The 27,697-nt window shown below is 39.0% G+C and overlaps 1 protein-coding gene across 1 annotated transcript; it reads right to left on the bottom strand.

Moving 5' to 3' along the window:
* Positions 1-745: 745 nt before the first annotated feature.
* Positions 746-26,984, bottom strand: LOC137195496 (sodium/potassium/calcium exchanger 3). Its single transcript, XM_067607903.1, has 17 exons — positions 26,497-26,984; positions 19,806-19,916; positions 11,131-11,207; positions 10,831-10,905; positions 10,616-10,700; positions 9,877-9,980; positions 9,721-9,795; positions 9,604-9,629; positions 6,665-6,718; positions 6,407-6,549; positions 6,145-6,311; positions 5,817-6,054; positions 5,520-5,686; positions 5,280-5,394; positions 5,064-5,176; positions 4,829-4,894; positions 746-3,680 (listed from the first exon to the last, which is right to left on the bottom strand). Exons 1-17 carry the CDS (start codon positions 26,597-26,599, stop codon positions 3,570-3,572), a joined length of 1,830 nt encoding a protein of 609 aa, XP_067464004.1. The 5' UTR covers positions 26,600-26,984; the 3' UTR covers positions 746-3,569.
* Positions 26,985-27,697: the final 713 nt, after the last annotated feature.

The raw sequence follows: 27,697 nt of genomic DNA, 5'->3' as shown, positions 1-27,697 counted from the left end.
AAAGCATTAAATTTGAACTCTAAAATATCTTCTACCTCCAACACCACAGCAGAATAAACAGAACATTCTTGGAGTGCTGCGAAACCACAAGTTCAGCTGTTTGGTTTGGTGCCGTTGTGTCTCTGTATGAGATTATTACCAGGTTTGAATGCAAGAGCTTACAGCAGAGACTCCAAACAGCCAAGTGAACACAAACTGCTGGCGAAACACAATGAGTTGTGAAGGTTGAGGGTGTTTAACAAGCATGAAGACACGCAAAGACAATTTCTGCCTCAGCTAAAGCAAATAATTAACTCAAACTGTTAAATTAAGAAGGGAACTAACAATTATTTTCATTCACTGTTGATCATTTGTCTAATTAACTATCCATTTAGCCCATAAAATGACAGAAAGTATTTAAAGTGTTAGCTCAATTTCCCAAAGCTCAAGGTGCTGAAGTTTTTGTTAGACTCGACCTTTCGTCCCACAGAGAAAAGCAGTAAATCCTCACATGAGAAGCTGTAACTAGTGAATGTTTAAGTCATTTATCAAGAAAAAATGTAATCATTGTCCTCTGCAGGAAAGGTCACACGTAGCAGGGACTGTTAACAACCTGCCTACAAAACTATTCCTCAAACCTAGACTGCACTTTACCCTTAAAATGTGTAACTCCTGTACTTTTATTTCTGTACATTTTAACAGCTCTTCTGTCACCCGATAACCTCTTTAAGATGCATTGATAGGTAACAAAATTCCTGGCATGGCATTTGAGCAGATCTGATAAGGTGTGTTTATATGCAACTTCACTTTTAAAACTTGGGCTAAAAAAGAAAATATGACAAACAGATGTTGAGAATTGTTTTGCTAGTTGGACAATTTAGTGTCAAAAGGGATAAATACTTAATGTCATTTAAGATAAGTGGAATTTCCTCTCCACTAAAATACAGCACTTTGTCCTCACTGTACACTGAAATCCACAAATAAATATTCTAAACAGTTATTTTGCTTTCAATAGACACTGTCAGCTTCAAGTGAAAACTCATTGTAGCTATTAACAAAACAGGATTGACTGCTGCTACACTCACAAATTGAAATATTCTAGCAGTTTCTTAAAAACCTTTTTTTCAAATGATGGCGCTTAGTTTTCCGTGTTCCCTTGCATGAAATAAGGTTGAGTGTGTAAACGAATGAATACTGAAATAAAAAGAAAATCTTAGTGCTGAAGAGATTTTAAGACACAACTGCAATTGAATTGAAAACAAAGAGAGTGCTACAGCCTTTGTATTCCACAAACTGACAAAATATGCATTCATCCTGTTACAATAATTCACAAGTAGGCATACATGATCTATTTCTTTTTTAAATATCAAAAACACCACAAAACTAGTCTGTCAGACATTCATTATTGTAAAACTATGTAAATTATTTAACATTTACAAACAGTAAAAAGTATTGTCGAGTAGACAATAATAATAATTATACAGCCATTTGAAAAATAAAACACCCCGATCCCTTTGGTGGAACATTTAGTCTTGAATTCACAAGTTTCATAACAGTAAGTACCAAAAGCGGCAACTTGTTGTCCTCACCACACTAAAAATCATTATATAATCTAAATTATGTTCAGATTGTTCTGTTTTCCTAATTTTCATATAAGGACAGAAGAGCAGCAGTGTGAATATGGAATATGCAGCATTACTTGCCATAACATGCAAACAAACACACACACACACTCACTTATGTGTATTGTGGACATTATGGCAGATTTGTCTGCTTCTGTCCTGATGTGCTAAAAACAAAAATGTTCCACCAAAGTGAAATAATCTCATAAAATGTACAAGAAACAATACAAACATCGATTGTCGTACCTAAACGTGAAGTATTACAACTAACCTGCACTCAAAGTCATCAAAGTTGGTGACACTCATAGAAGTACATTATATATTAGATTTCATAGTAATAAGACTTCTAAAAATACTGTAACACTGTTAATCTCTTTACGTACATTTAGCTGTACCAATACTTGCTTATAAGTAGTGAGGCAAAATGGTCAAAATATTGTCACAATAATGTGCATTTTCATATCAATGTTTCTATTCTAAAAGTATTCTGACACGTACATGTACATGTCCTGTATTGTAGGACTTAAGTAGCTCACCGTCTGTTCAGAGGTTGTTCGCTGTAATTCAGTGCCACCTGCTACATTTGAATGCATGTTAATATTTCCACACAAACAGTAAAAGTCTGTTAGGATGTACATTCAAAACATACAAGGGTACTGAAACCTAAGGCCAACAGACAATAAAATTAATCTGGTCATTTTTGTAGAGTTCTTGAGTAAATTGTCTCAAGCATGACATGGCAGATTCAAGTACCTTTTGTTTGTAACATCTGTGAAATCTTCAGAGAAAACATCGTTCCAGCATTTTAACCTAAAGCTGTTTATGCTGTTGAGACGGCCTCCAAAACCAGGGTAACACGTCAAATAGAACAAATCCCTTTAATACCGGTAACTTTGTTAATTTGGTCTTCAATGAGTGAATTTCTCCTTTCACTACATAGCCTTTGATTTCATCCTCTTGTCACGCGTCCTGGTCCCTGATGTATTTTAAAGACAATGTGTTCTGGACTGTAGCCAAGCAGGGTTTTTATTGGGTAGTGTCATTTCAACGCTTCGTTACCCCTACTGTAAATTACAACTGCAGCTGTTATCTTCATCATGTGCCAAAGAGATAAAGGCTATAATGAGCAGAAATGTCTTTTGCTTTCCATTTTGTAAAAAGTATTTCATTTACTTGGCTGCGGCTGCATTCAGAGCATGAACATTAAAAATATAAATAAATTAATTCAACAGTAGTCTCAAAGGAAACAGAGCTGCAGTGACGGGAAGCAACAGTCCCTAAAAGAACAAGACCCTTGTGCTCACTGCATGAGATATTAACAGGTGATGTGCTTCAGTGTGCATAATCTAAGTTTGTGAACAAGTAAAAGGTTGTACTTGTGTTTTTAGACAACTAAAATATAAATATATGTAGTTGTGCAGCTGTGCATTATAGTGATTTTGAGGAGCTGAGAGGAGCCTCTGAGCCTGTAAAACTACTGTACTGTATGTACTACCGATTATTGCTTTAATGTGAAGGTGATAACACAGTTTATTAAAACAAAACATCATTAAAATATTAGACACTACATCATTAATACTAATGAGGCACAAAACTATTGATTTGTCTTGTAAATCACATTGTTTTAGTTTATGTCACTTCCAAATAAATCTGCTGCTTCCATCTGCCATGTCATCATTATTTTGGTACGTATTATATTTGATACTTAGATACTGACTGCTTTCAAACACTGCACTGTACGAAAAGAAAAAAAAGTGCTATTGATAAAATAAAGACTTCAGTGTGTGTTTGTGTAGTTGCATGTGTACAGTATTACCATATTGAATCCTAAAGAGGTGCACAGAAACTCTCACAAGGAACACAACAACAGTCACTTTTTTTTTTTTTGGCTTCAGGAAAGAGGACTTGTGGTAGATAGGTAGGTACTCAGCATGTTGTCTGACAGGGTTGACCTTTGACCTTAAGGCCTCACAGCTGCCCGAAGAAGATGGAGCAGAGAAGGAAGATGGCATAGAGAAACAGCAGACCCAGACCCAGCCGGCGATCCAGCTTCCAGTGGTTCAGATGAACGCTCATCACCTGGAAACAAAGAGAGATGGCGGTGAGGAAGAGACAAAAAGATGCATTCACCTTGAACACATTTTTTTAAACCAAATTTTAGCTTTATAATTTATAGGCAGTATGAGAAAAATGATTTGTGAATCCTTTTGTGTTTAAAGCAGGCATGAAGTAGAGCCGTTGATGCTGGATTTTCTGATCAAATATCAGTATTTATTGATTTTATTTTTTTTTTTTACATTTTTGATAAGCAGGAATCTTCTAATAACCAGTATGAACAGGAGGAATGATCAAATTGTGACCCTATCCTTTAAATCTGAATTAACTGATTTTTGGCCACTTTGGGGCAGAGCTATGTTGCTAGGTTGTTGCTAGGGCAAAATGCTAGCACACAGTTGCTTTTTTTATGCATGCAGCAGACACCGAGCTACATTAGCATTAATTTTAAGTGGTGTTTGTGTCCTCCTGATGGATCTAATATTCACTCTCCTTTTAGCTTTGTTTTGCTTTCCACAAACTGCTGAGGGAAATATCTGGCTCTTTAGCTGCTAAATGCTCCACTATGATCGTTAGCTAGTTGCTAATTTTGCTGAAATCATTGAACTAGACAGAAAAGTTGTGGGACAGAAAACCAAAGTAACGAACTGAAAGAAGCTGAAATGCTCTGTAGAGCTGATGGGATCAACAGCACAACACCGTATATACCTAACACATATTATTGGAATTTCTGTACTGTATATATATAGTATAAAGAAACCTGCATAGTGAAAGTGTAAGGACTCTATGTTACTTAAATCATAAAAAAATACCATTTATATAAAACAAAATATTTAAGCAACTGTTTCTGTTTTTTCCTATCACAAATCTTACAGGTTTAATGAAGTTAAAACACTCTGCATGACAACCACACATTTAAAATGTTCGGTTATTTCATCAAACGTGCCCTGTGAGCTGAAATTCCTTCTCAAAGTTACAACCAGAGGACGTGTTTGCATGCAGATTTGAATAATATCAGGAGAGGGATGGAAGACACACAGTCCAGCTGTAGTCCACCATGTCTTAAAGTGAATTAAATCCAACCAAGCTGACTTATTTCACACAATGACAAACATGGACACCTAACAGACATCAAAACAACTGTGAAACTGTGGTAAACTGTTTTCACTCACCGTCAGAAACACAGACGCCAGCAGCAGGACGACAGAATACACCAGTCCTTTATTATTTATGGAGATCTGTGAAAAGTAAAGCACATGTCACATTTATGAACCTAAAATCTCTCTCTGTGTATCGATAAGTCTCTCTCTCTCACACACACACACACACACACACACATGAGTAACCCAGAAAAATCAGCGTTGGAAGGAAAAAACAACAAGATTGTTGTAGAGATAAAGTGCATACTGATGATCCGTGGTCCACCACAAGGGTACGCAAAGCCCAGGGGAAACCCAAACCCAGCAGGATGTCAAAGATATTGCTGCCTATGGAGTTAGACACTGCCATGTCCCCCATGCCTGAAAAGAGACGGGAAAAGTGACAGAAAAATGCACCACAAAGAGGGAACAGGAAAAAGATTTGGAGCTGGAGATTCAGGATAAAGAGTCTGACAGTTTTTACCTTGTCGAGCTACAATCAGACTTGCCATGCAGTCTGGCACGCTGGTCCCTGCTGCCAGGAACGTTATGCCCATGATGTAGTCTGGGATGTCTAGTGTGTAGCTGATGATGGTGACCTGTTAGAAACATTAGGACACATCAGCTTGTAAACAACTGTATTTCTGTGGTAAACCAAAAGCCTCTTGAAGCTCAGAACTGGAATTGTTGAATCCCAACTGGAGTGATTCTGCTTCCTTCTTACCATCCACACCATGAGGTAGGAGAAGACGGCGATCCACAGGGTGGAGGCCACAAAGGTGACCATGAACCAGCGGTGCCAGCGTGGCAGAATGCAGTTAGGTACAGTGCAGTAGAGCAGGAGGCCCAGAGGCCACGTTATCACCCACTTCACCCGCGCACAACAGCCACCTGTGAAGAGCAGGAAGTCAGACTCATGGAATCTGTCAAATTGTTGACTCATAGGTCATTAAACTCAATAAACGCTACCATTGAAAAACTCAAAAACTATTGAGTGTGTCAAGTGCTGGATCTTCCTCACCTGGTATGCGCACGGGACTGAAAATCCCATCTTCGTCATCCTCCTCTTCCTCTGGCTGGCTCAACTCTACCCCCGGCTTGTCTCCTGACTCTGCATCTCCTATTCCAGGTCTCCCGCCTCCGTTCTCCAAACTGCAGGATTCCGTCCTCTTCAGGCTGTTGCTGGTTGACTCCCCTCGTGACCCGGGCCCGGCCTCGCTGCCACGCTGGTTTTTCGAACTCTGGATCAGCCTCTGTCTCTGTGAGAAGAGAGCGAGGAGTTTTTTGTTGGAGAGCCCCGAGCCGATGTGTGTTATAATGTCTGCTGTGTGTGTGTGTGTGTCAGATACCTCACTGATGAGCATGCGTCCTGCCATGGAGAGCCTAGTGCGAGGGGAGAAGTGGGGGGTGATCATCATACGCAGGCCAGCCTCTGAGAAGGACAGTTTGTGGGGGTTGAGGATGAGGAGCTCATCCACCATGACGACAGGAGGGGGCTCCTGACCATAGGCTTGACCTGTGGAAAAAGTTTGGAGAAGACAGTATTTTAAACTTGAAATTTTAAAAAGCCCTTGGACATGGTGATCAGCTGGAGCAGTAACATCTTCTGACCTTTGTTGAGGAGCACCATGGAAGTGTTGCAAGCGGAGGCATCCTCTCCCGTCTTGTCGTCTCTGTGATCCTCTGATCTGAGGCAGCACGGCCCGACGCTCCTGAACTGACGCGTCACAAACACCATAATCTGGGAGTTGAACCTGCGACCAAACAGATGCTGTTTACTTACATCTACATGTGCAAGTGTTTATCAGAACTCACAGGTGTGTGGAGGCTTGATGATTGATGAGGGAGTCTGGTCTCTAGTGAACTTACTTCATGATTATAATGTAGATCCCGTACATGGTCATGAGGAGCAAGGACTCCCACCTGCACAGCAAGTAGAACATTTAGATTTACACAGTTGGTGTTTGCACTGTAACTGAACCCCAATTAAACGTTTCATAACACAAATAATAGTAAGTTAACCTTTAGTCTTTCTTTAATCATAAATAAAAAAAATTGAGAATAATAACAAAAGGTGATGGCAGAAGGATGTATGCGCACAGGATTTATGTGCAGACAAGTGGTGCATGTTGTCATTATCTGCATTGATACATAATCACCCTCCTCTACTCATAATTATCTTAAAGCAAGTTTTCTTTCTGATTAAAATGCACAAAGGTAAAATGTAGTATAATCTGCTTACTATGAACAATGAGGTCTTTCATGAGCACACTATATTCTGCCAAAGTGAGAACACTTTCCCACGAGAGATTTCTGTAATTGTGTTTTTATCCTTGCTTTTCTCGCTGGTTTGAAGTGAGCAAGGCTCAATTAAAAAATGTCATGTATTTCTGTGCACCAATCAGCGGTTAGCCACATTTAAATCAAAATGTGATGACTGTTGCAGGGCTGTTTGGTTGTACTGCAAGCACTGTCAATCCAATCTGATCAAATCACAGGCTAACACTTTATTTTACAGGTCCTTTAAATTTTATACTAATTTCTTGGAAATGTTCTGTGTAGTTTGCAGGTATTTAACAGTTAATTTTTAGCACATTTTTTTTCATAGAAGGTGGTGCAATTTGGTACAAATTATAAGAAAAAACAAAAAAAAGTGTTAAGTTGGTTTAGCTTTTAATTTGCTAAAATTCTTAATAAATTAGACTCAACAGTTTTTCAATGTGTGTAGTTTTGTGTGTCAAACTATATATTAGCATATCAGGTTGTTTCTTAAAAACTCTATAATGAGCACACTTCCCATATACTACTAAACTACATAACCCTTTTGAAGAAATGACCTAAGAATTAAGTTACACAGCAGCTACTTTTAGGAAATATTGAAGAAATCTAATATGCTAATGACACACAAAACTATACACTGAAAACAAAGTATTTTCTTTCAGATAAAGAATTGTCGAGCCTAATTTACTAAGAGCTACATATGAACCAAAATATAATGAGTGGGTACTTAACAACTAAACCAAATTAACACTTTTTTCTGTTTTATCTTATAATTTGTATCAAATTGCACCTCCCTCTCTGTAAAATGTCAGAAAAATTTAAAAAATGCTATTACTCAAATTTCCAGGAAATTAGTATAAAAGTAAGAGATCTGTAAAATAAAGCATTACCAATCACAGACCCACACAGTCCTAAAGAAACGAGATTAACTGAATTTAAGATTTTTTTTTCCTGAACTTTACCTTTGATTGTTGCTTATTTGGTCACAATTAAAAATACTTGACATCTGAAATCAAGTTTTCAGAGTCTCTAAGCTGGAGTTCCTGTTTGGCACTTAGTTACATTTACCTACTTTTTTTTCCTTAAAAATAAGAATACAGTAACTGTAAAAGATAACAGAACTGGTGCATAAGCACAACTCTATAAAATGCATCAAAGCTTCACTGACTTCTCCAACAAACACCCAAACTGAACTTGTGCAGACAGCTGTTCCACTGAGCCTGGATACAGACTGGAAGACCACACCACTGCTGCGCATGTGCAGACTCATATCTCAGATATTCAGAGCATGCAGTGATTTGGCAAAGTCAGCTAAAACACAAATCTGCCAAACTGCATTCAGAAGAACAGCAGTGAGGTGAAATACAGCGGGGCAAGCTCAGCTTGGCACACTGCGATTCAATAAACGGTCTGCCGTACATCACTGATGAATCCACTGTTACAGCTGACATTAAGTCTGTGAATAAATCTACAATTTCATTAAAACCACTGACAAATACAACAATGAAAAGCCATTTCATACAAAAGGCTTCAGGTCGACAGAATAGAAAACATTCAGGACAGGCAGCTAAGAAGCTAAGCAGGCATTGAAGAGCACCGAATGAGCCTGTTAACAAGGAAAAGCGAAACAAAACAAATCAATCTAAGCTTCAAATCCACTGTTCATGTGTGAAGTGGCTTCCACACCATCACCAAGTACAAGATGTTGGCTGCCACTGATGACACATACCTCCTCAACACAAATTAAACAAATGAAAAGTCATTTTACAGCAGATTTCAAATTGAACTGATCTCCACTCATCACCTCTGCTGGCTTTGAAATGAGCTGAGGCTGACCGGAAACACATATTCAGGTGTTTTGTTATTTGTCGAGTACAAACCAGGAACCCAAATCGATTTAAGTTCCACAATCAGTGATTATTGAACTTGTTGACGTCCTCATCTTCATGATTGAAATAACAGTCATTTGTGAAAGAGGTTGTGACACCAATTAGAGCCTGAGAGGAAAGAGAAATTTGAAGATCTGTGTCGGTGTGATTACAGATTCTCGCTGTAGGAGTGCTTGTATGGAAATGTGATCATATGATGTGCATTGTTTGCTCTGTTAGTAGTGAATGATATTTACAGTTGTACATAGTCAAAGGATTTTTAGTAGAATAATAAAACTATCAATTTGCGGTTATAAATGAGCCTGAAGGTGCATCTTTGAGACGTTTTCAATCACCCTCCTACCATCAGCTTCAGTGTACAAATGACATGAATGTGAGTTCATGTTAACAGAAATGTCAGTTCGTTTTCCATCCATTGTAAACATGTAATCCAACTCTTCTTTTTAAATCACATTTCAGGTATAGTTTGAAGACTTTTCAAACAGACCAAGCCCAAAAATTAATCTAAACTGGTTTATACAGTTAGTATCTACAAAAACAAGTAAGCAGTGTAAAATATCATCTTGTGTTCAACATCGAGCAGTTCCAACAACAGCATTTATTCAAGGTAGTGAATGTGGTATACATATGTGGACTCACCAGACAACCATGGCATCATAGATAACCTAGAGAGAAAGAAGAAGATACATTTTTAAAAACATAATGTGGAAAAGTAAAAGGTTAACAGAGATTTCACTGACGAAATGCATATCTCACCATGATGAGAGTCAGTACAGAGAGGATGTAGTAGGAGGAATCTCTAAAGAGGGACCACCATGTCAGAGCCACCGTCTGTGGAGAAGAGATAAAAATGTTTAATCACTCATTAAACAAGTGCATCCAGTATGAGTTTAAAAAGAAAAGTTTTTCTACCTGGCCTGCAAAGATCCCACTCAGGCCGATGATGACGAGGATGTTGAAGACAGCGGAGCCGACGATTGTGCCGACTCCGACGTCTCCTTTAGTGATGAAGACACCTGAAGGCGGGCGACACAGGAAGGAGGAATGAAAGTCAAATATGTCCATTCAGAATCTGTGTTTGTTTGGTTTCAGATTAGATCAAATCCTCGCAATCTGTCATCTCCTATTGGTTTCTGTGGCCGAATGACACTCTTATTTCCACTTAAACACACAGTCCACTCAGCTCTGGCCTCACATGAAAAGATGCAAAAACAGTTATTTTATGTGTCGTTTTTTTATTAGTTTTATTTGATTGTTTTCTCCTAAGTTCTTTGAGACAAATCTGTATCTAGAATACAGATGAATTTGACTTTCAATTAAATGGACTGACAACATTTATTGACATGTCTGAAATAGAGAGATTAATTTTTTTTAAAAAGCCTGACAGTAAATTAACTACGACAATACTTTTAGATATCCTGTTCATTTGAAGGGGATTCTTTATGTTGTAATGTATGTAAAACACTGATGAAAAATAAAGAATATGTTTGTGTATGTAATTAAACTCTGCTGACATCTACTGGATGATTCTGGCACTGCAGAGGATGGGAAGACTATTTGAAATTTCTCCGTTTAAGGGGAAAAAAAGGACATGCTCTCTGGCACAGCTGGTACAGCTGGCACAGCTGTCTAGAATGACTGAGCAACTAACCAATGAGAGAGGTGAAAAGCTCTGGAGCAGAGCTTCCTGCAGCCATAAATGTCGCTCCGGCCACATCTTCACTGAGCTGCAGGTTCTGAAAGAGAAGAAAAACACCCGAGACGGATATAGACTTATTGAAATGGCTAATAATTGGTATAATCCAATTTTGATCTGTTAAAAGAAGCAAATTATATCTGCAGGCAGGCTGGTGATGTTTTCCTCACCTCAGATATTTTCTCAAGGGAAGGAACAAAGTAGTCGTCACAGACGATGGCCAGAGCGTAGAACATGTAGATCGCCTAGAAAGTAAAGATGAGCTCAGATAAGAGAGTGGACGGACATATACACAATCTCCCTTTGTATATAATATATCTACTGTGTAAGTGTTGGTTTGTAATACTCGTGCAGTGCAGTGATACACATCTGTTTATAATGATGTCAGATCTCAGCAGGATGAGTCAAGGACATAAATAAACAAAAACAGACCCAAGAAAAAATATGCAGAGTTCAGGTGAGGTACTCACACAGAGCGCATGAAGAAACACGGCCCCTTTCTGCCTCTGCTCCTTGTTGAAGATGTCGTCTGGAAACTCATGAATGGCTGCAGGGAGACAGACAACAGATTTCATATCGCATGAGTTAACTTTTTAAATATCTTTTTCCAATCTTAAACAGATGTTCATTTCACTAAAAGCAAAATGTGACAAAACAAACTAAAATATACAAATTATCTGGGCTATGAGACTTACAACAGTCTCACAAACTGCACAGGATTTGTTCATATTAGACAAAGGGGATGTGAAATGTTTCTCTTAAAGTTGGGTAATGCATTACACAATTTACTTCTTGTCCTCCTCCTCCTGTTCTTGTATAAAAAGTTTCACTGTAAAATGTATTATAATGTTCTTTGTCTCCTGATTCCTGATCATGTACATCTACAAAGCTTCATAACCTCTGTTATCATCTTTCTTTACATTCAAACATTTAAGAGAAGAAACTAAAGACCAGGAGTCATTCTTATAATTGTGTGTTCATCATACTGTGTGTCTCATTTCAGACACCATTTCTAACAACATGTTGTGTCGTCATGTAGACAATGTTTGTTGTGCACAGTGCAGTGAGACAGGAAGTGAAGTGGAAGAGAAACTAGCAGCTGCTTCCTGTTCTTACTTGAGTGTACGAACAAGAAAAAACTGTTAATGACAGCTTAGCTTCCCCTTGTTCCCTTGACGTTACAAAACAGAGCCTCGAGAGTGTGGTACAGCTCCAATTTACAACTCTGAGCTGAGCTGGATGAATTTAAACTACTGGGGAGCATGGAGCTATTAATAGCTCCTCTGCTGTGTGAGACAACAGCGGGTCGACAAGCGCACAATAAGCACAGGGCAGCCGTCACAATGCACACTGCTGCATGGAAACTGAACAACAGACTGCATGGATTAAGAGAGGGTCCCTTGTGATCAGGGATATGAGATCTGATCTTTGACACTGCAGTATCAGTGAGTGAGAGGAGGAGGCCATATGGTCCCGAGGATGGGACAGCAATTTGGCCCTGTTGAATTTGAAAATGTAAATGTTTGTGCAGTTGTGTTTACACATTTGTGCGTGTGAAAGAGTGCAGAGCTGCCTGTCTGTCTGCATGCTTATTGTGCCATAAACAGCATTATGTGCATCCTCTCACTTTCAACATCTACAGTGAAAGCGAATTTGCAGGTTGGCTCTGTCTCTCTGTTTTCTGCTCTCTTAGAGAACTGAGGAAAAAGCCTATCTTCTTTGTGTGCCAGCTGTTGTTGCAGTGTAGGGCTCATCCAGTAAATCATCAAGGCTTAGCATGTAAACTTTCTGTCATCTTATTGCACGAGAGAGCGAGCCTTGAATGTGAAGCTGCGCTGTATGCGTCTTCTCAAGCGGCCTGTCACGCTGATCAGCTGTTGGACATCTGTGTTCGCTCTGTGGCTTTGTTTCTTTCACCCTCTTCTGCATCCTGTCTAACAGCCCTGGAAGTCTTCCAGTCTGCTTTCTAGCCCAGAGCATAAACTCTCAGGTTATGCCATCGGTGGAAACGCAGAGCTGCAACATGTAGCTCAGATGGACGCTTCGCAGAGTTGCTCTGGTGAAGGCAGTTGCTATGGCGACCCTCTCCCTGGGGGCAGCTTTTTTTTTTTTTTTTTTGGATGGGTGGCAGTAGGAAGCCAAAGGCAAGGCGATTGCGTGAACAGTGAGAAAGGGGGAGGTGAATATGAGTTTCCCATGGTTTGAGTTTATGAAAAATGAAAAAAAGAGAAGTGACAGCAGCTCTGGACCGTAATGTCTAAAAATATTTATTTTTCCTTACAAACCCTCAGGAGAGGTCTGAGAGAGTGAGGGAGGGGGAAGAACGGCACAGAGACACAAAGAGAAAGGGAGACACAAACAGCATACTGGTTTACTGAAGGCTGCTGGACAGGAATGTGCTTTGCCATGACTCGTATGCCATGGTTTCACAACACAAAACCGCAAGCTGAAACACCCGGGTTAAAGATGATAGCACATCTGCAACTTCCCAAATCAGGGATTTGAGCCAGATGTGCCATCGGCTTGATAAAGTCAGTAGTTTTGTAATCAGAGGTCGAGCCTCTGTGAGTTTAGGGGAGATCTGAGCTGCAGCGTCGATGTTACTCTGACAATACAAGCACCTCGTACTTAGACCCGTAACATCATGTCTCTCTGTGCTTTACAGCCAGATCACAAACTGCCCCCACAACTCCTTCACCTCTGATCCAGTTCTGACTGTCGCTGTCTTCACAGCAGCTCACATGTCTTTGTTTCATTCCTACACCATCTGAAGTACTCTTAAAGAGATAATCCACAAGTGTAAATAGCGCCGTATATTTCTTCAACCTTCTCACATTTATTGCACACAAACTGCTGCTGTTACATCTGTGAAAACATAAAGGACATTACTTCATGTGCAGCAGGGTGCACACAGATGTTAGCCAGAGCAGCAACAACTTTATGAACTGGCTGAATCACTAATATATGTTATACATCACTGATAAGAGGGTAAAGCAGGAAATACATTTCATTTATTAGCAAGACAAAGGAGATCCTAAATTATGACTTTAATGTGAACACCTTCTAGTAACTTTGTATATATAAGCTCAAAGTTCCTTCATTTAACCATGCCAGCAGCTCTGTGAGGCTATACTTTGGCAGAGTGGTGCTTTGAGCTAAAGGCTAACATTGGCATGTTAACATGCTCACCATAAAATACTAACATGCTGAAATTCAGGAGGTATAATGTTTACAATGTTTATCTTAGTTTAGCTTGTTAGCATGCTAACTTTTTCCAGTTACCAGAAAACACAAAAGGTTTTGGACATGGACCAAAGAATTGGACAAATTGAAATTTTTGACCTGATAATACCACTGGAGGAAACGTCAGGGGGTCATCGAAAGGGGGTGGGGATAATTTAGTATTACTTATTTTTGTTCATAATAAAATGAGCATTATTCATGGTCAACTGACCGACTCGACCTCCCTTCAGCCTGGGGGTGGGGGTGGGGTGTCCTGGGGGAACTCCCACAGAATAAAATTGTAATTTAAAACAAATTTCCTGCATTTCTACAACACTTAACCTCTTGGATTAAGTCAAAACAGTCTAGATCAGTTAGATTGAGGGTGCTATGAAAAGAAGAATTATTAGGAGAATGGCTATTTCATATTAGAAATTATATATATAAATACATTATGTAGCCTAAAATTTTAGCAGGTTGCAGGCTACTAAGCCATCTTCAAGATCAAACAAGGATGAACATTTATATAAATGAAATAGCCTTACAACACATCACAATATGATTTGGATAATTAAACCTGGTTAAACAATGTTAAAACTGAGGGTTGCTATTCTTAATACTCACAAGGCCATATTCAAAGTCTAACAATTGCAACAAAGTAGAAACAATTTGGATAAATGAAATGGCCTCACAATTATAACATAAAACCTATTATTGGGAATCGCGAGAAAAGTTTCAGAGCGACAGATACACAGAGCGTCCCCATAACCATAGTAACTCGCTCTCTCTCCTGCCTGCATGCACACGGCATCAGAGGAGAGGGAGAGACGCTGTGCTGCCGCCAGAAGAGCCGCTGACTGAGATTACTCTGAGCAACGTGCATGGGAGTAAATTACAATATAATAGATTTATGTATATTCCTTGCTTTCCCCCTGATCGTCTGAATAACTCACTGTTGCACGATGCTGCTCTGTCTTGTCTGTCCGTGCACTGTCAGTGTCCTCTTTTGACACCATGAAGTTATCAGTTATAAATTTATTTTTCACTGTGTGAGAAAATGGACGTGAGGCGTGAGAGCCTGTGAAAAGTGTCAAGTGCGTGAGTCTCACTGTCAATGCATAAGAGTTGGCAGCCCTGTTGTGTACCATATTACTTGGCAATCCATCCAACAGTTACTGAGAGATTTCACTCAATACCACATGTGAGCTCATTGTGGTGCTGGAGGAAAAAATCAGGGGATCACCAAAATCAGTAGGATCCATTGCCTAGCAACAATGAATGTCTGTAGATGTTCAGATATTTCACTGGATAAGTGAAAACTAGAGGAAGGTTTCAGGGGATCACCAAAGTCAGTAGAATTCATCCTCTGGACACCATGAATATACAAATTTCATGGCAATCCATCCAATAGTTGTCAAAATATTTCACTAATAGCCAAATGTGTCAACCTGCTAGGGATGCTTGAGGAAAAGTCAGGGATCAAAGTTAGTAGGATTCATCCTCTGGGGACCAATGATGTCTCTACAAATTTTACATCAATCCATCCAATGGTTGTTGTGTTATTTCAGCCTGAACCAATGAGGTGGACCGACCGACTGACAGACTAACATTACCATCCTCAAAGCTATGCCGCTAGCATGGCTAAAAATGGATCACTTCCTTTCAAAAGATCTTGAAGCTCTCTGATTATTTCTTCAAATGTCAGAAGAGGCAAAACTTTTATCTACTATCTACTAGAGTCAAATGTGAGGTTAAGTGAGGTGATGAAACTAGTATTGTTAAAGGTGCACCTGAAGAAGGGTAGTGTTAAATTATAACAGAAACTAATTCAGCGATGAAAAAAGCACACTGAACAACAATTTTACATATTAACTCCAAAGCACTATAAAAGCCAGGAGGCGCATGTTAAATGGGACACTGTTTGTCAAGTAGCAAAGCGTAAATTTGCCCTAATGCATCTGCTTTCAGCCGTTACACACTAAGTGTCTGCTATATAAGACTTTATTAGCTTTTAGTTGAGTCCACATTTATAGCAAATATAAAACACTGTTTGCTGTTTAAACACTTGAACACTTTGTCTTTTTCTTATCTGAAATCAGTTTATGTTTCCCTGTTATGGTGAGAACAAACCTTTCTTATATATGTATTTTAGCAGAGTCCAGATCAATAAAGCCTGTGCAGCAGATAAGATCTTCAAGTATATTTGCAATGCCAAGCAAATTCTTCCCATGGTATTAGAAGTGAAATCCCAACAAAGTGAAAACAGCGGTGATGTGAGGAGCTAAGCTCTCTATCTGAGTCAATCTGCTGCAAGAGGCTTTAGACTGTAGCTGTGGGCAGTGGGCGGTACAGAATAATGTTATCGATCAGAAAGTCTGCAGGGTGTCCTGGAGTCAAGCTACGGTATCGACTGGCACACCGAGTAAAGTCGTATCATGCCCCAACCAAACCAACGTTAATGTATCAAGCACATGCACAGACCAACAGCAACGAGCCTGCATTTTTCATGAGGAATCAAAAAATAAATATTTCATCCAGGTGTGTGATGTAAATTCAATTATGCATTTGTTCTTTGATTTCGCTTCCCTTTGAGGCAGTTTGAATACAGCGCCGATGAAACGACAGCAGGGCTTCAAACCGCACCAACCACCTCGCCTATCAATAAAAACACTTAACATGTTACACTGTTGTGACAGAAGTGAACAAAAAACTGCTGGGGATGTAGCTCAAATGGAAACAGTAAAACAAACAACTTTAAAGAGCAATTTTTTAGAAACCTCACATTGAGAGCCTTAACCTGTGCCTTTTATTCCTTAAATGTTGAGTCATTTTTGGGAACGGAGTACATGCCTTACAGAGAAAACTAAAAGGAGAGAGTGAAATCCAACAGTTACATTTGCTGCTGTTTGCCTTGTGTGGCATCCATAATCAGACTGCCCTGATAAAAGTCCAAGATCATTTGAAGACAATTTTAGTTAGATTATCTGCCAGCCTCTCTTTCTCAACGCTTTCCCAAAAAAAACCCTGAAAACATGGCTGTGGAAAAATACTATTCTCAGCTGACTGTTGCTTGCCAAAATAAACAACATAACAAGCCTCGACATCACACACAGTATGAGCCGTTTACTTCATTTACATCATTAGAATTCATTTGCCTCCCCCCTCTTCTCCTCACGGTCTATTTTTAGTTCTTTGCTTTGCACTTTTAATGCTTGAAAGACAGAATTGTCTGGGTTTCAAAATTTAGCATTCAGTTGCCTAGCAACAACGGTCTCAGCGGCCTGTCAGCTGAAGGCGGATCACACCGTATCCATCTTGTTAAGCAATGGAGGGATGAAAAGAAAGAAAGAGAGCCTGGGGCTGGACGTTACTGTGCAATCCCCAAGATAATATCCCCCAAGGTCCACGGCAGGCTTTTTAATCACACTACATATTATGCAATCACTGTCAGACGGCCTGCTGAGGAAGAGGGCGGCAACCTGAGCCTGGAGCCGCGCTCATTGTCTTATAGTATGTGTCTTATAGTACCTGTCCAGCTTTTTGTTCGCCTGCTTGTCTCCAGCGTATTACCACGATGAAGTATCTACCTGCAGAAGGCTTGTGTGTTTGTAAGAGATAATGAAGGAGAGCTGTTTGCAACAAGAAACTCAATTAAGGTTAAGTGTGTTATCAGGTAGCAAAACACAAATGTGCTGTGCAGAGCAAATGGAGCACTAGTGGAAAGATTATTTTCTGTCCTCAGTAAGTAAGTCTCCTAAGTGAAAAACACACCTCTAATTTAAGAGGATGTGTGGTAGACAACTAGACAGCGATGTGCCTGTAAGTGTGAATTCACTCTAAGTGCCAGATCAACTGTCTATGTTCATACATCTCTGAATATATAAGCTCTTTAAAACTATAACCAATATAATATATTATTTACAAAGAGCTGTGGTATTAAATTTCCACATAAGATCATCAGCAGCTAAAACGATTATAAAGAAAATGTTGTAAAAAACTAAAACTACCATCATAGCTGATTGTTTTGTTTTGTTTTATGCATTGACGAAAGGGTATGTTTCGAGTCGAGGCTACACCTCTATTTTATTGTGTTAAGTGAAATTATTTTAAATCAAATCTTACATTAGGCCTGCGACTAACAATTATTTTCACTACCAATTCATTATCATTAATCGATGAATTGTTTTATCTATTTAATGTCAGATAATTGTGAAAAAATGCCTGTTATTATTTTTTAGAGCCCATGGTGATGTCTTCAAATGTATTCTTGGGTCTGATCAACAGTTCAAAATCCAAAGAAATTCAGTTTTACCATCATGTATAACACAGAAGAGCTTCAAACATCACATTTGAGAAACTGCAACCAGCAAACATCTGCATTTTTGCTTAAAAAATGACAAATTACAACCAAAAATATTTGCAGATTGATTTTCTGTAAACCGACTAATCGATCATTCAACAAATTGTTGCAGCTCTGCCTTACAAACAGAAGAACAGCCATGTTGTGCCAGTGTCAGATGCACGTTATATAAACCTTTTGCAAATAAATGAGGGCACCCTGACATGGAGACCACTCCCAACTCCTGTGACAAATAAAATAAAGGCGCTTCCCAGTGAGTTGAACTGCATATTTTACTACACACATCCTCACATGCAGGCGATGTCAGGCAAACGTGTTTCACTGAAATCTATTTTTAAAAGCTCAAAATTATTCATTGTGTGTGCATCTTTTTTAGGTTGCACTTCCTCAGTGGGCAGAGTCCACTTTAGGCCTGAACAGACTGCCTGCATGATATTTCATTAGCATAACTTGATTTGCATAATTGTCTTTGAGAATAAGACTGAAATTCTGTACTCAGGTTTCAACAATGAAGGTGCAAATAAGTGTGCAGTTTGCACACAATTCAACATTGTGACTGGCAGCCTCCAGTAATATTAGCACAGTATTCACTTAGTAAGGCAAAAAATTTTTCATTGTGCAGCTGTGTTATTCTATCTACTCCGTGCTTCTCCCCCACACATAACAATAAAGAGATTTCCTCTCCAATGTGAATTTTTAATAATAAAACTGTCAGCAGTGATGAATGCAGCTCATGTTAGCCAGCCAGCTAATCAGCTTGGGAACCAGAGAAACAGAGGTCTTATTATGGCTGTCGATTGGCTGCGTGTCTCAGTAATAAATTCATGAAGAGCAGTTTGAATCTGCCTAAACTATTCAGGGCACAACCAGACTCCAACAGGAAGCAAATATAAGTAACTCGGCGTCGGCTAAAGACAGACTACCTTAGAAAATCTAATCTGACTTTCACTCTGGCAGCCTCCTCCTGCACACTTCATCTGTCTCCTTGAATCTTTCACTGCACAAGCTTGACACTGGCTACACACTCCTGACAACTAACACTGCTCGGTCCGCGTGACCTTTCAGTTCACCTGCAGGGGAGAGGCATAATTCTCTGGTACACTCCGCCTTCCTTGTTTACCTGCACACACACCACATACACATGCATGTATACACACATGGCAGTAAAATGACATCTCTGAACCATTTCTGGATCTGGAATTGACTCCCTGTGCTTTCCAAATACTATATGACCAAATGAACTTGTTCACCAATACGATGAAGCATTTGAGGTCTTGTTGGGTGCGTGTAATTCCAAATACTGAATTAGGTGTGGGCAATACAACAATATACTGTATTGGGTTGTGATTATGATTGAAGCGTGTTGTTTCATTATAAAGTTTGTAAAATATTACAACACATATCGATATTGTGATATAATATTACATACATTATGATAGAAGATATTATCCATATTGCCCGCCCTGACACTGAATGATAAGTCAGTGTAGCAGACTAGGAGGGTTTGCTGGTCTGTCCTGGAGCGACACACAACATTTATCCAGGTAGAGAGGAGTGACTCACCTGCTCGCGGCTGCTCTAGGCTCTGGTTGTCTGATTTCTCCTGCATCAGCCTGCGTGTCCATCGCAGCGTCCCGCCATTCACGCCTGGCCGAGACCCCGAAGACTCCGTCTCTGTTATAAAACCACACCAGAGTCATTTTATTATTTATTTATTTTATTTTTAAGATCAATCAACTGGCAACCATTTTGATATCGATTGAATTGTTTCAGTTATTGGTTAAGCGAGAATGCTAAACATTCACAAGTTCCAGCTTCTCAGTTGTGAGGATTTGCTGCTTTTTTTTTGTCCTATATGAACGTAAACTGATTATTTATACATTTTATAGACCAAATGATAATATACAAATCAAGGAAGTAAGTGGCAGGTTAATCAATAATGAAAATAATCAGATGCAGCCCAAATACAATGAAACAAAATAATGAAAAATGCTCTTGGCTGTGATGATTTCCTAGAGTGACTTCTTCAAACTGCCTGTTTTATTTATTCAATGAACAAAGACAAAAACCAGAGAGGTAGAGAAGTTCTTAAATTTGTGAAGCTGGAATCAGTAACTATTGATCAACTATTCAATTAATGAACCAATCATTTTATCCTTTGTTTGATTTAGTGTCAGTGGTTTTCCAAAGAACCTCTGACTGAAAGATAATAACCAAACAATTTATCTTGTATTTTATTAGTTTGGGTGTTAAATTAGTGTCCACTCATCCTCAGAAAACCATCCAAGTATTGTTACTGCTGCTTTTCTCCAACCTAATAATCGTGTGCAGAGCTATTCTTGTGTCGAAAGAGGACTAGACAGACTATAGTTTCATGTTTCTGGCTGTGGGAGATAGCAACACGTTCAGTAATTCAGCCCATGCTGCAGTCAGCTGTCCTGAGCCATCATCAGTACTGAAATCTTTATGGTGTGTATTTCAGCTGTGTGTTTCATTCCTCGACAGCTAATCTCTGTTTTTACGGCTTTACTGAGGCGACCTCACAGACAGATCTGTCTCATCATCTCTCTCATCTTTTCAACGGGGGAAGGGAGGGAATACAGATATCCTTCACTGCCACCCACAGAGATCTTTCCACCAAGGGCTAGAGAAGATAGAGGCAAGGTATTACACCCTGTACTAAACACTGTCCTCTTATTTACGAGGCAGCTTGGTCCTTGTGTCTGATGCATTTCGTGATTGCCAGGCGCTGTAGTGTCCCTTTGTACCTAGCAGCTCAATGAGCCAATGCATTTCACGAGGGCAGCGGTCGTGGCTGAGAGGAGACGTGAAGGCTTTCATGTTGAGGTATCAAGAGGAGCTCGACTCGTATGAAATTCAAATGAGCTCCTGTCACTGATGGCTCTGCACCATCTTCACACTTATAACTGGGTCTAAACTGCATCCTGTCTCATTAGAAAACTGAGAGATAAAAATGGAATGCTTTTGCAGATTTGAGATTTTAGCAACTCAAGAAAATCCTAATATGGTATGGACAAACAACTTATAAAATACAACACTAACTGGTGCTGATCGTTTATATAAACTGGGGGCTTTTTTCTACTGTATTTCTTATTAGAAATACAGTAGCTTTTAATGAAAATAATACCGAGAAATAAAGCACAACATAAATTACTTGTACAAAGGTGAAACCCTGATGATGAGCTGATCTGACTGTAAATTAACTTAAACATAGATTATCAGTATAGTATTTTTTTTTCAATTATTCTAGCATTCCTAAATTCAAGATGGTTAAAAAAGCAAGACTCCCTGAATCCTCTGCAAGTCTTTGTATCTTCCAGTAGGTTTAAATGTGCTGGTGTTGCTAATCCTAAACCACCCAGCTGTCTTGTGATCAATGTAGTTAATAGATGACAGCCCTAACAATCCACACTTGTGAAATAAATGGCATTTATTCTGTTCTTTGTCCTTAACATTCAATGTCTTAAAAGTGTCTTAATTTTTATGATTGTATAGTGGGCGGTCTTTGTTTCAGGCTATTTAAAACTGGAGATAAAGATCACAACCTTGCATACTTTCCAAGCACGTAGTACCACTGTCTTCACTCTGACCCTGACCTTTGCCCTAAAAGTTTATCATTTTAGCAATCCAAGCTGTAGTGGTTGTTGCTTCAGACAAGACTGTCTGCTAAATGGCTGAAATGTAAATATAAAGGAAGGAGGTTAGAGAAGGATCAGTGAGCAGAGAGAGATGAACGCTGATGAATTATGAAACCTGGTGTTTCTACGGAAATATCTTCATCTTGCTGCCACACTCCTCAACATAAACACGCTGGTTGAAAGCAGAAAGGTATGTGTAAATACCATAAAATGAAGTGAAAAATGACATAATTCATTCTAATCATAAATCCTGCTACAAAATAGTATAAGCAAACCTCTAAGCTGAAGCTTTTGCTCAATTTTTTTTTAGTCTTCTAGCAGAAAGAAGCAGAAAAGAAGTGAAAATCCCATAAATACACCTTGCTGAACTCGCACAAACTGCTACAAATCATTACAGTAATTAGCACCTGTTTGATTTTTACAGGGACTGAAAGAAAAGTTCAACACCATATACTTTCAGCTGTTCCTTTCAGGGAAGACAAACCATTGTTGCCTCCTTCTGTAACAGAAACAACATTTGATCCTGTCAATCACACATCGACTGGACAGACCGGCTTCCTCAGGTCTCAGTTCACTGCCTCCGCAGGGCTAGACTGCAGTCTGTGGTAGTAAATGTCTCTGACTGTGAAATCCTCAATAGGGGCAGTGCAGGCGAGCAACCTGAGTCTTTAAGACAATACTTTACTAAAAATAATATTTGTATTTCTCAACACTTTGAGCTCTGTTTTCATGTGGATTACAGCACAGTCCTCCAGATCTCCAGTCTGACATTCAGACTGAACACTTATAAAGTGTCATGTTGCAGTAAACACATGCTGAAGAGTTGATCAGCATCTCATTTGACCTTTAATGGGATCCAAACCACAGTTACACAATGAGCGTAGACAATACTAAGTTTAAAGTTTAAAAAATCCTAATGAGGAGCCAAAGCTCAAATGAGGATTCTGTCATGAGCGCAATTAGAGAACAAATGTTCCTCCATAAAGACGTAAATCAATTTCTGATGCTTTAAGTGACTTTAAGGCTTTGTTCTTGCTGTATCACTGCTACATGATGGCATCTTTCGCTCCAGATGTCTTTTGTTGCTGTATGTGACAATTTGCTTTTTTCAAAAGGCTACTAGAGTCAGCTTTATTCCATTCGTCACACTATGTGTATAACTTTAATGTAATTTCAACATTTTACCATTTAATCTGATAATATTTGTTTATAGAAAAATGAGCCAAACTCATGCAGTGTATTTGTGCTTTCAGCCCATTCATCTAGCCTAGTTGTCTCTGGGTCAAATCCCTTCTGGAGAGCTCCAAAATCAGAAATTTTCAAATTCTACAATTAATGACTTTAAAGTGGTTATAATCAATATTTTTATATTAACAATGGATCACATGACTACTTGTACTACTTGTACCACTTGTAATGCATTGACAGGTGTAGCTTGTAGTGACAAACCCACAGATAATTATCATCTGACTGCAGTTCCCGCTCTATTGAGCGTCATAGCATCTTCAAGGTAGTTTTTTTGGTTTTGCCCACAACTTTACCATTTTGTTTAACTCTCACTGCTCTCTTCAGCCTTGTTTTCTGTTGTAACATGCAGCTGTTCTCAGTGAGAGCTCTGATCAACTGATTGTATGCTATCTGCCCAGCACCCAACAGACAGACAAAGGCAACTGTTTGCAAGTTGTACCTTCATAAAGTGAAAATATGTCAGTACTGTGTTTACAACTTGTCTCCACTGCCCCTAAGTTGCCAAAAAATCAGTTATTGTTGGTTTAATATCTGCTAAACTGTTAAAAGGCTTTTCATACTCAGTGTGCAGCTAGCGCTGTCTCTCGGAAAATGACAAATTTTGTGTTGGGCTACAACTAACAATCATTTTCATTATCCATTATCGATAAATTGTTTGGACTACAAAATGCCTGAGCACAATGAAAAATATCTGTCTCAGTTTCCTAAATCCATGGGTGATGTCTGTTTTTCTCAACCGTCTGTACAAAATCTAAACATATTCAGTTTACTATCACACAAGATCAAGAACAGCAGCAAATCTTCACAAATTACATGACGTTTGGCATTTTCTGCTTTAAAAATGACTTAAATGATTAATCGATTATCAAAATATGTGTTTTTCTGTTGATATCCTAGTAAACTAATCGCCTTATCATCACAGCCCTATTATCCAGCGTGCTGTTAGACCAAGTCATGACACAGTCAGGATTTATGTGTCAGCTGTTACAATCACTGCTGCTATGTTTTTTCAAATGCTTTGTAAGGAGTCCACCGCTTGATTGTATAAATGACGAACAGCCATTATAGAGATTAAATCCTGGCTAGTGAGGCTTGAAATGTTCAATTAAGCAATGAAACCCCACATATCTAAATATGGAGAACGGTTGGTCATCTAGAAGAACAAATTCAACTAATTTCTCTTGTTTGCTTTGCTGCTGTCTGGACATTGCTTGTACAGCTTTGTCATATTCTACCATAAGATTTTCATCAAGTTTGTGGTGATGAATAATACTTTTAAACTTTCTGTTTGTTTTAAGTTCTTTTTCTGATGTCAAATCCAGTGTTTAGCCAGAATCAGACCGATATTGGTACAGAGAATCGAATGAGCACATCCATAAATGGTTATACAAGCAGTGTTATTCAAGATGCTACACTATGTGTAATATTTTCCGAGTATATTGTGAGAGTAACCCGCCTGTCGCCCTTACAAACAGCAGACTGCATGCTTTGCCCTGTGCTTTTATAGGGTTTGAGTTGAGTGGCCTTGGTCTTGGTTCAAAAAACCTCTTCTGGTTGATGGCACACTCATAATTTAAAGGTGAAGTATAAATATTAATGACATGGTTCATTCACCAGAACACCCCTCCATGAAGGACAGCATGCAATATCAGGATGAGACCAAATGTAAATCAAACACTCCTGATAGAACAAGTTCACTCATTCACATCTCTGTAATGCACACAGGACTGAAGAGAAAAAAAAGTCTTGGTGCTGAAGTGTCGACGAGTGTTTGTGACAGTGTGTGACGACATCAGCAAAGGTGTTGAGAGGATAACGAGGTGCAGGAGGGGGCTAATACCTTTAGGTGTGTTGCTGATAGATGAGACATTAAAGCATCTGGATCAGATTTCACTTATTTGAATCTGAAACATTAAATAATAACCTCATTTTGGCCATTAATGATGTGACCCAGAATGGTACTTAATATTATAGAGGTTGTTGATTTAAGGAGGTTTAAGGAGGTTTAAGGAGAAAGAAATGTAGAGAAGAAGAGGTGGGTACATGAATTGTAATGAAATCTAGTGATTTATGTGGCAGGAACTACAGTTCATGGCCTTTTATAGATGTACCGTACTCGCTGTGTCATATTTTTAAGTTCATTTTTTTATTATAAAAACTGACGGGGTAATGAGTCCATGGGGAAATCAGATAATCAGGATTATGTCAATAACGTGTTATAAATTCAGTGAAATGATTGTAAATAATCCAAAATACATACAATAAATCAATCTATTTATCTATGTTTAGCAAGAATTTATTTAAAACACATTCTTACAGTGACAGCCTGGGAAAAGACAGAAATTTGACGTGGAGTACACCTATTAAGAAAAAAATAATCCTTTAATATACCAAATAATACATTTCTTCTGAGATAAAGGATGAAATTTCAATGAATACCTGTTGGATCTGCATTAACCGATAACTTATCTACATTGATTGGATCTAAATATGTCAAATTCGTGTCTCATGTAATCATCAAACTGTCATCTTCCTGCAGTGTGAATCATGGCCCAAAGGGCAGATGCTGGGAAAGGTTAGCAGTCATGTTGGAAAATCCTAAACTAAGATTTAAATATTTAAAGCAGTGCTTCAACTGTCTGACATGCAGCACTGTTTGTGACTTCGCAGAGAAAAGCTTTGCTTTAACAATGACACATTCCTGGACAGCAATCAAGACTGGACTTTCAACTTCTGCACCTGCTTTCTTTCTTATATAGATTGTTACTTGTCATTTCTTCTTGGATACATTTTCATGAAGAATGTCACACCTGTCTACTGTAATATTACTGATCACACCTCTACACCAGACACTGTGTATTTAGTCATATAAAAGAAGACTTTTACATCCACATAGAAGAAGCATAAATAAGGACAAAGCACTACATGTTCTGAATACATACATACAGTAGCTCTTTGTTTAGAGCAAGAATATTTATATATGGATGTGTTTTAGACTGTGTGTGGGTAAAATGTTTATTACATTTATTCCTTTCCTTAGGACTGGTTATTTTACATGGTTCCTCTTCATTTTCAGTTGTACAGTAGATCAGTCAGTCAATCTTTTATCATGTTATCTTAATATAATATAAAATGTGGGCTCCTTTCTTCAGGGTACACACACATCAAATGTCTATAAATTCAAATACATTCAAACAGTGATCAATATGTGCATATGATGATAAAGTATATCGTGTTTTAGATTAGGTTTTTCATTTCCATTGTATATCTAAGAACGCCCATAGGATTATTATTGGTGTGCACGCTCGCAGGCGCGCGCAGCCTGTATGTCTATATTAAGGTCTCACCTGGTGCCTGGATGACCTGTGTGAGCCAAAGGACGGCGACCAGCCCGACTCCACAGCAGCAGAACCGCTGGAAGGGCCGCCGGTGCCTCGCTGCTGCTCTCATTCCTCAGCCGGCCGCATATCCACGAAAAACATCTGTTGCTCTCTCTCTGACACTTGTTTCCTCCACTTTCTCTGCAAACAGCTCCGGACAAACCACCAGGACCGCCGCTACGTACCTCAAGCGGCAACAGAAGCAAGCCACTTCTCTGCCAAGTTGCTGAACAGTGTCAAAAAAATTAAAAAAAAATTTGAAAAATTCAGCGCCTGGTTTTCTCCCTCCAGACTCAGAGCAGACGCTGCGCTGCTTCACTCCGCCAAACCTCCAGGTCGCAGATAGCGAGTAAAAAAGCACTCTGCGTTCATGTGTGCAGTCTGAAAGGTCGACAGCAGATCCCACAGTGAGGTGCAACAACAGGAGGCGACATGCTCTGAGCTCTGTGTGCTTTCACTCTCTCTCTCTCTCTCTCTCTCTCTCTCTCTGTCTCTCTCTCTCTCGCTCTCTCTCTTTCTTCTCACACTGTGTGTTTACCTGCATGGCCACCAGGCGGCGACAAACTCAGAGCTCCTAGTTCACAAGAAATGTGTGTGACACCTTCATCTTTTTGAACTTTTGGACCCCTGCTGAGTATATTCATCCCCAAACATTAAAGAATAGGTTCACAATTTTTCTGTCTTAAAACAACAGCCAGGTGCCCATATGAACATCAAAACATCATTCCTCCTGTTCATACTGATCAGACCATTAAAAGATCTCATTTAAATGCACTTGTAGTGTAAGTGATGGGGGCCAAAATCCACAGTCCTCATTTTGAGCAAAATATTTTTAAAAGTTTATCTGAAGATAATGTGAGGCTTCAGCTCTCAGTTAGTTAAATAAAGTAGATATCTTCAACAGTCAAAGTCTTTTTAAGTAAAAATGTCCCTCTTTGTGTCTCGACGGTCAATGTTTCCCTTTTTTGTTACAGATTGTAACAAAAAGGGGGAATTTGGCACTAAAAAGACTAACTCTGAAAGATATCAAATGGATTTGACTTATTCATATTAGTGCCAAGTAAACTTTTAAATATATTTATTTATTTAAATACTGAATATCCTTTAAAGCATACAGAACATAGGGTAGACACATTAAAGGCAGCACCTGTTGGGGATGGTCATGCAG

This window comes from Thunnus thynnus, chromosome 13, assembly GCF_963924715.1.
Source record: "Thunnus thynnus chromosome 13, fThuThy2.1, whole genome shotgun sequence".
NCBI lineage: Eukaryota > Metazoa > Chordata > Actinopteri > Scombriformes > Scombridae > Thunnus > Thunnus thynnus.
The sequence above is the reverse complement of the archived record's forward strand: the minus strand, read 5'-3'. Positions and strand labels throughout refer to the sequence as shown.

What these genes read in the sequence shown, in the direction of transcription:
- LOC137195496 (XM_067607903.1), bottom strand. Translation starts at nt 26,599, where the DNA reads ATGAGAGCAGCAGCGAGGCACCGGCGGCCCTTCCAGCGGTTCTGCTGC. An exon ending in GTGGGATCTTTGCAGGCCAG is followed by an intron (nt 9,796 to 9,876) that starts GTAGAAAAACTT and finishes TCTTCTCCACAG; the next exon opens with ACGGTGGCTCTGACATGGTG. An exon ending in TGGTGGACCACGGATCATCA is followed by an intron (nt 4,895 to 5,063) that starts GTATGCACTTTA and finishes TACTTTTCACAG; the next exon opens with ATCTCCATAAATAATAAAGG.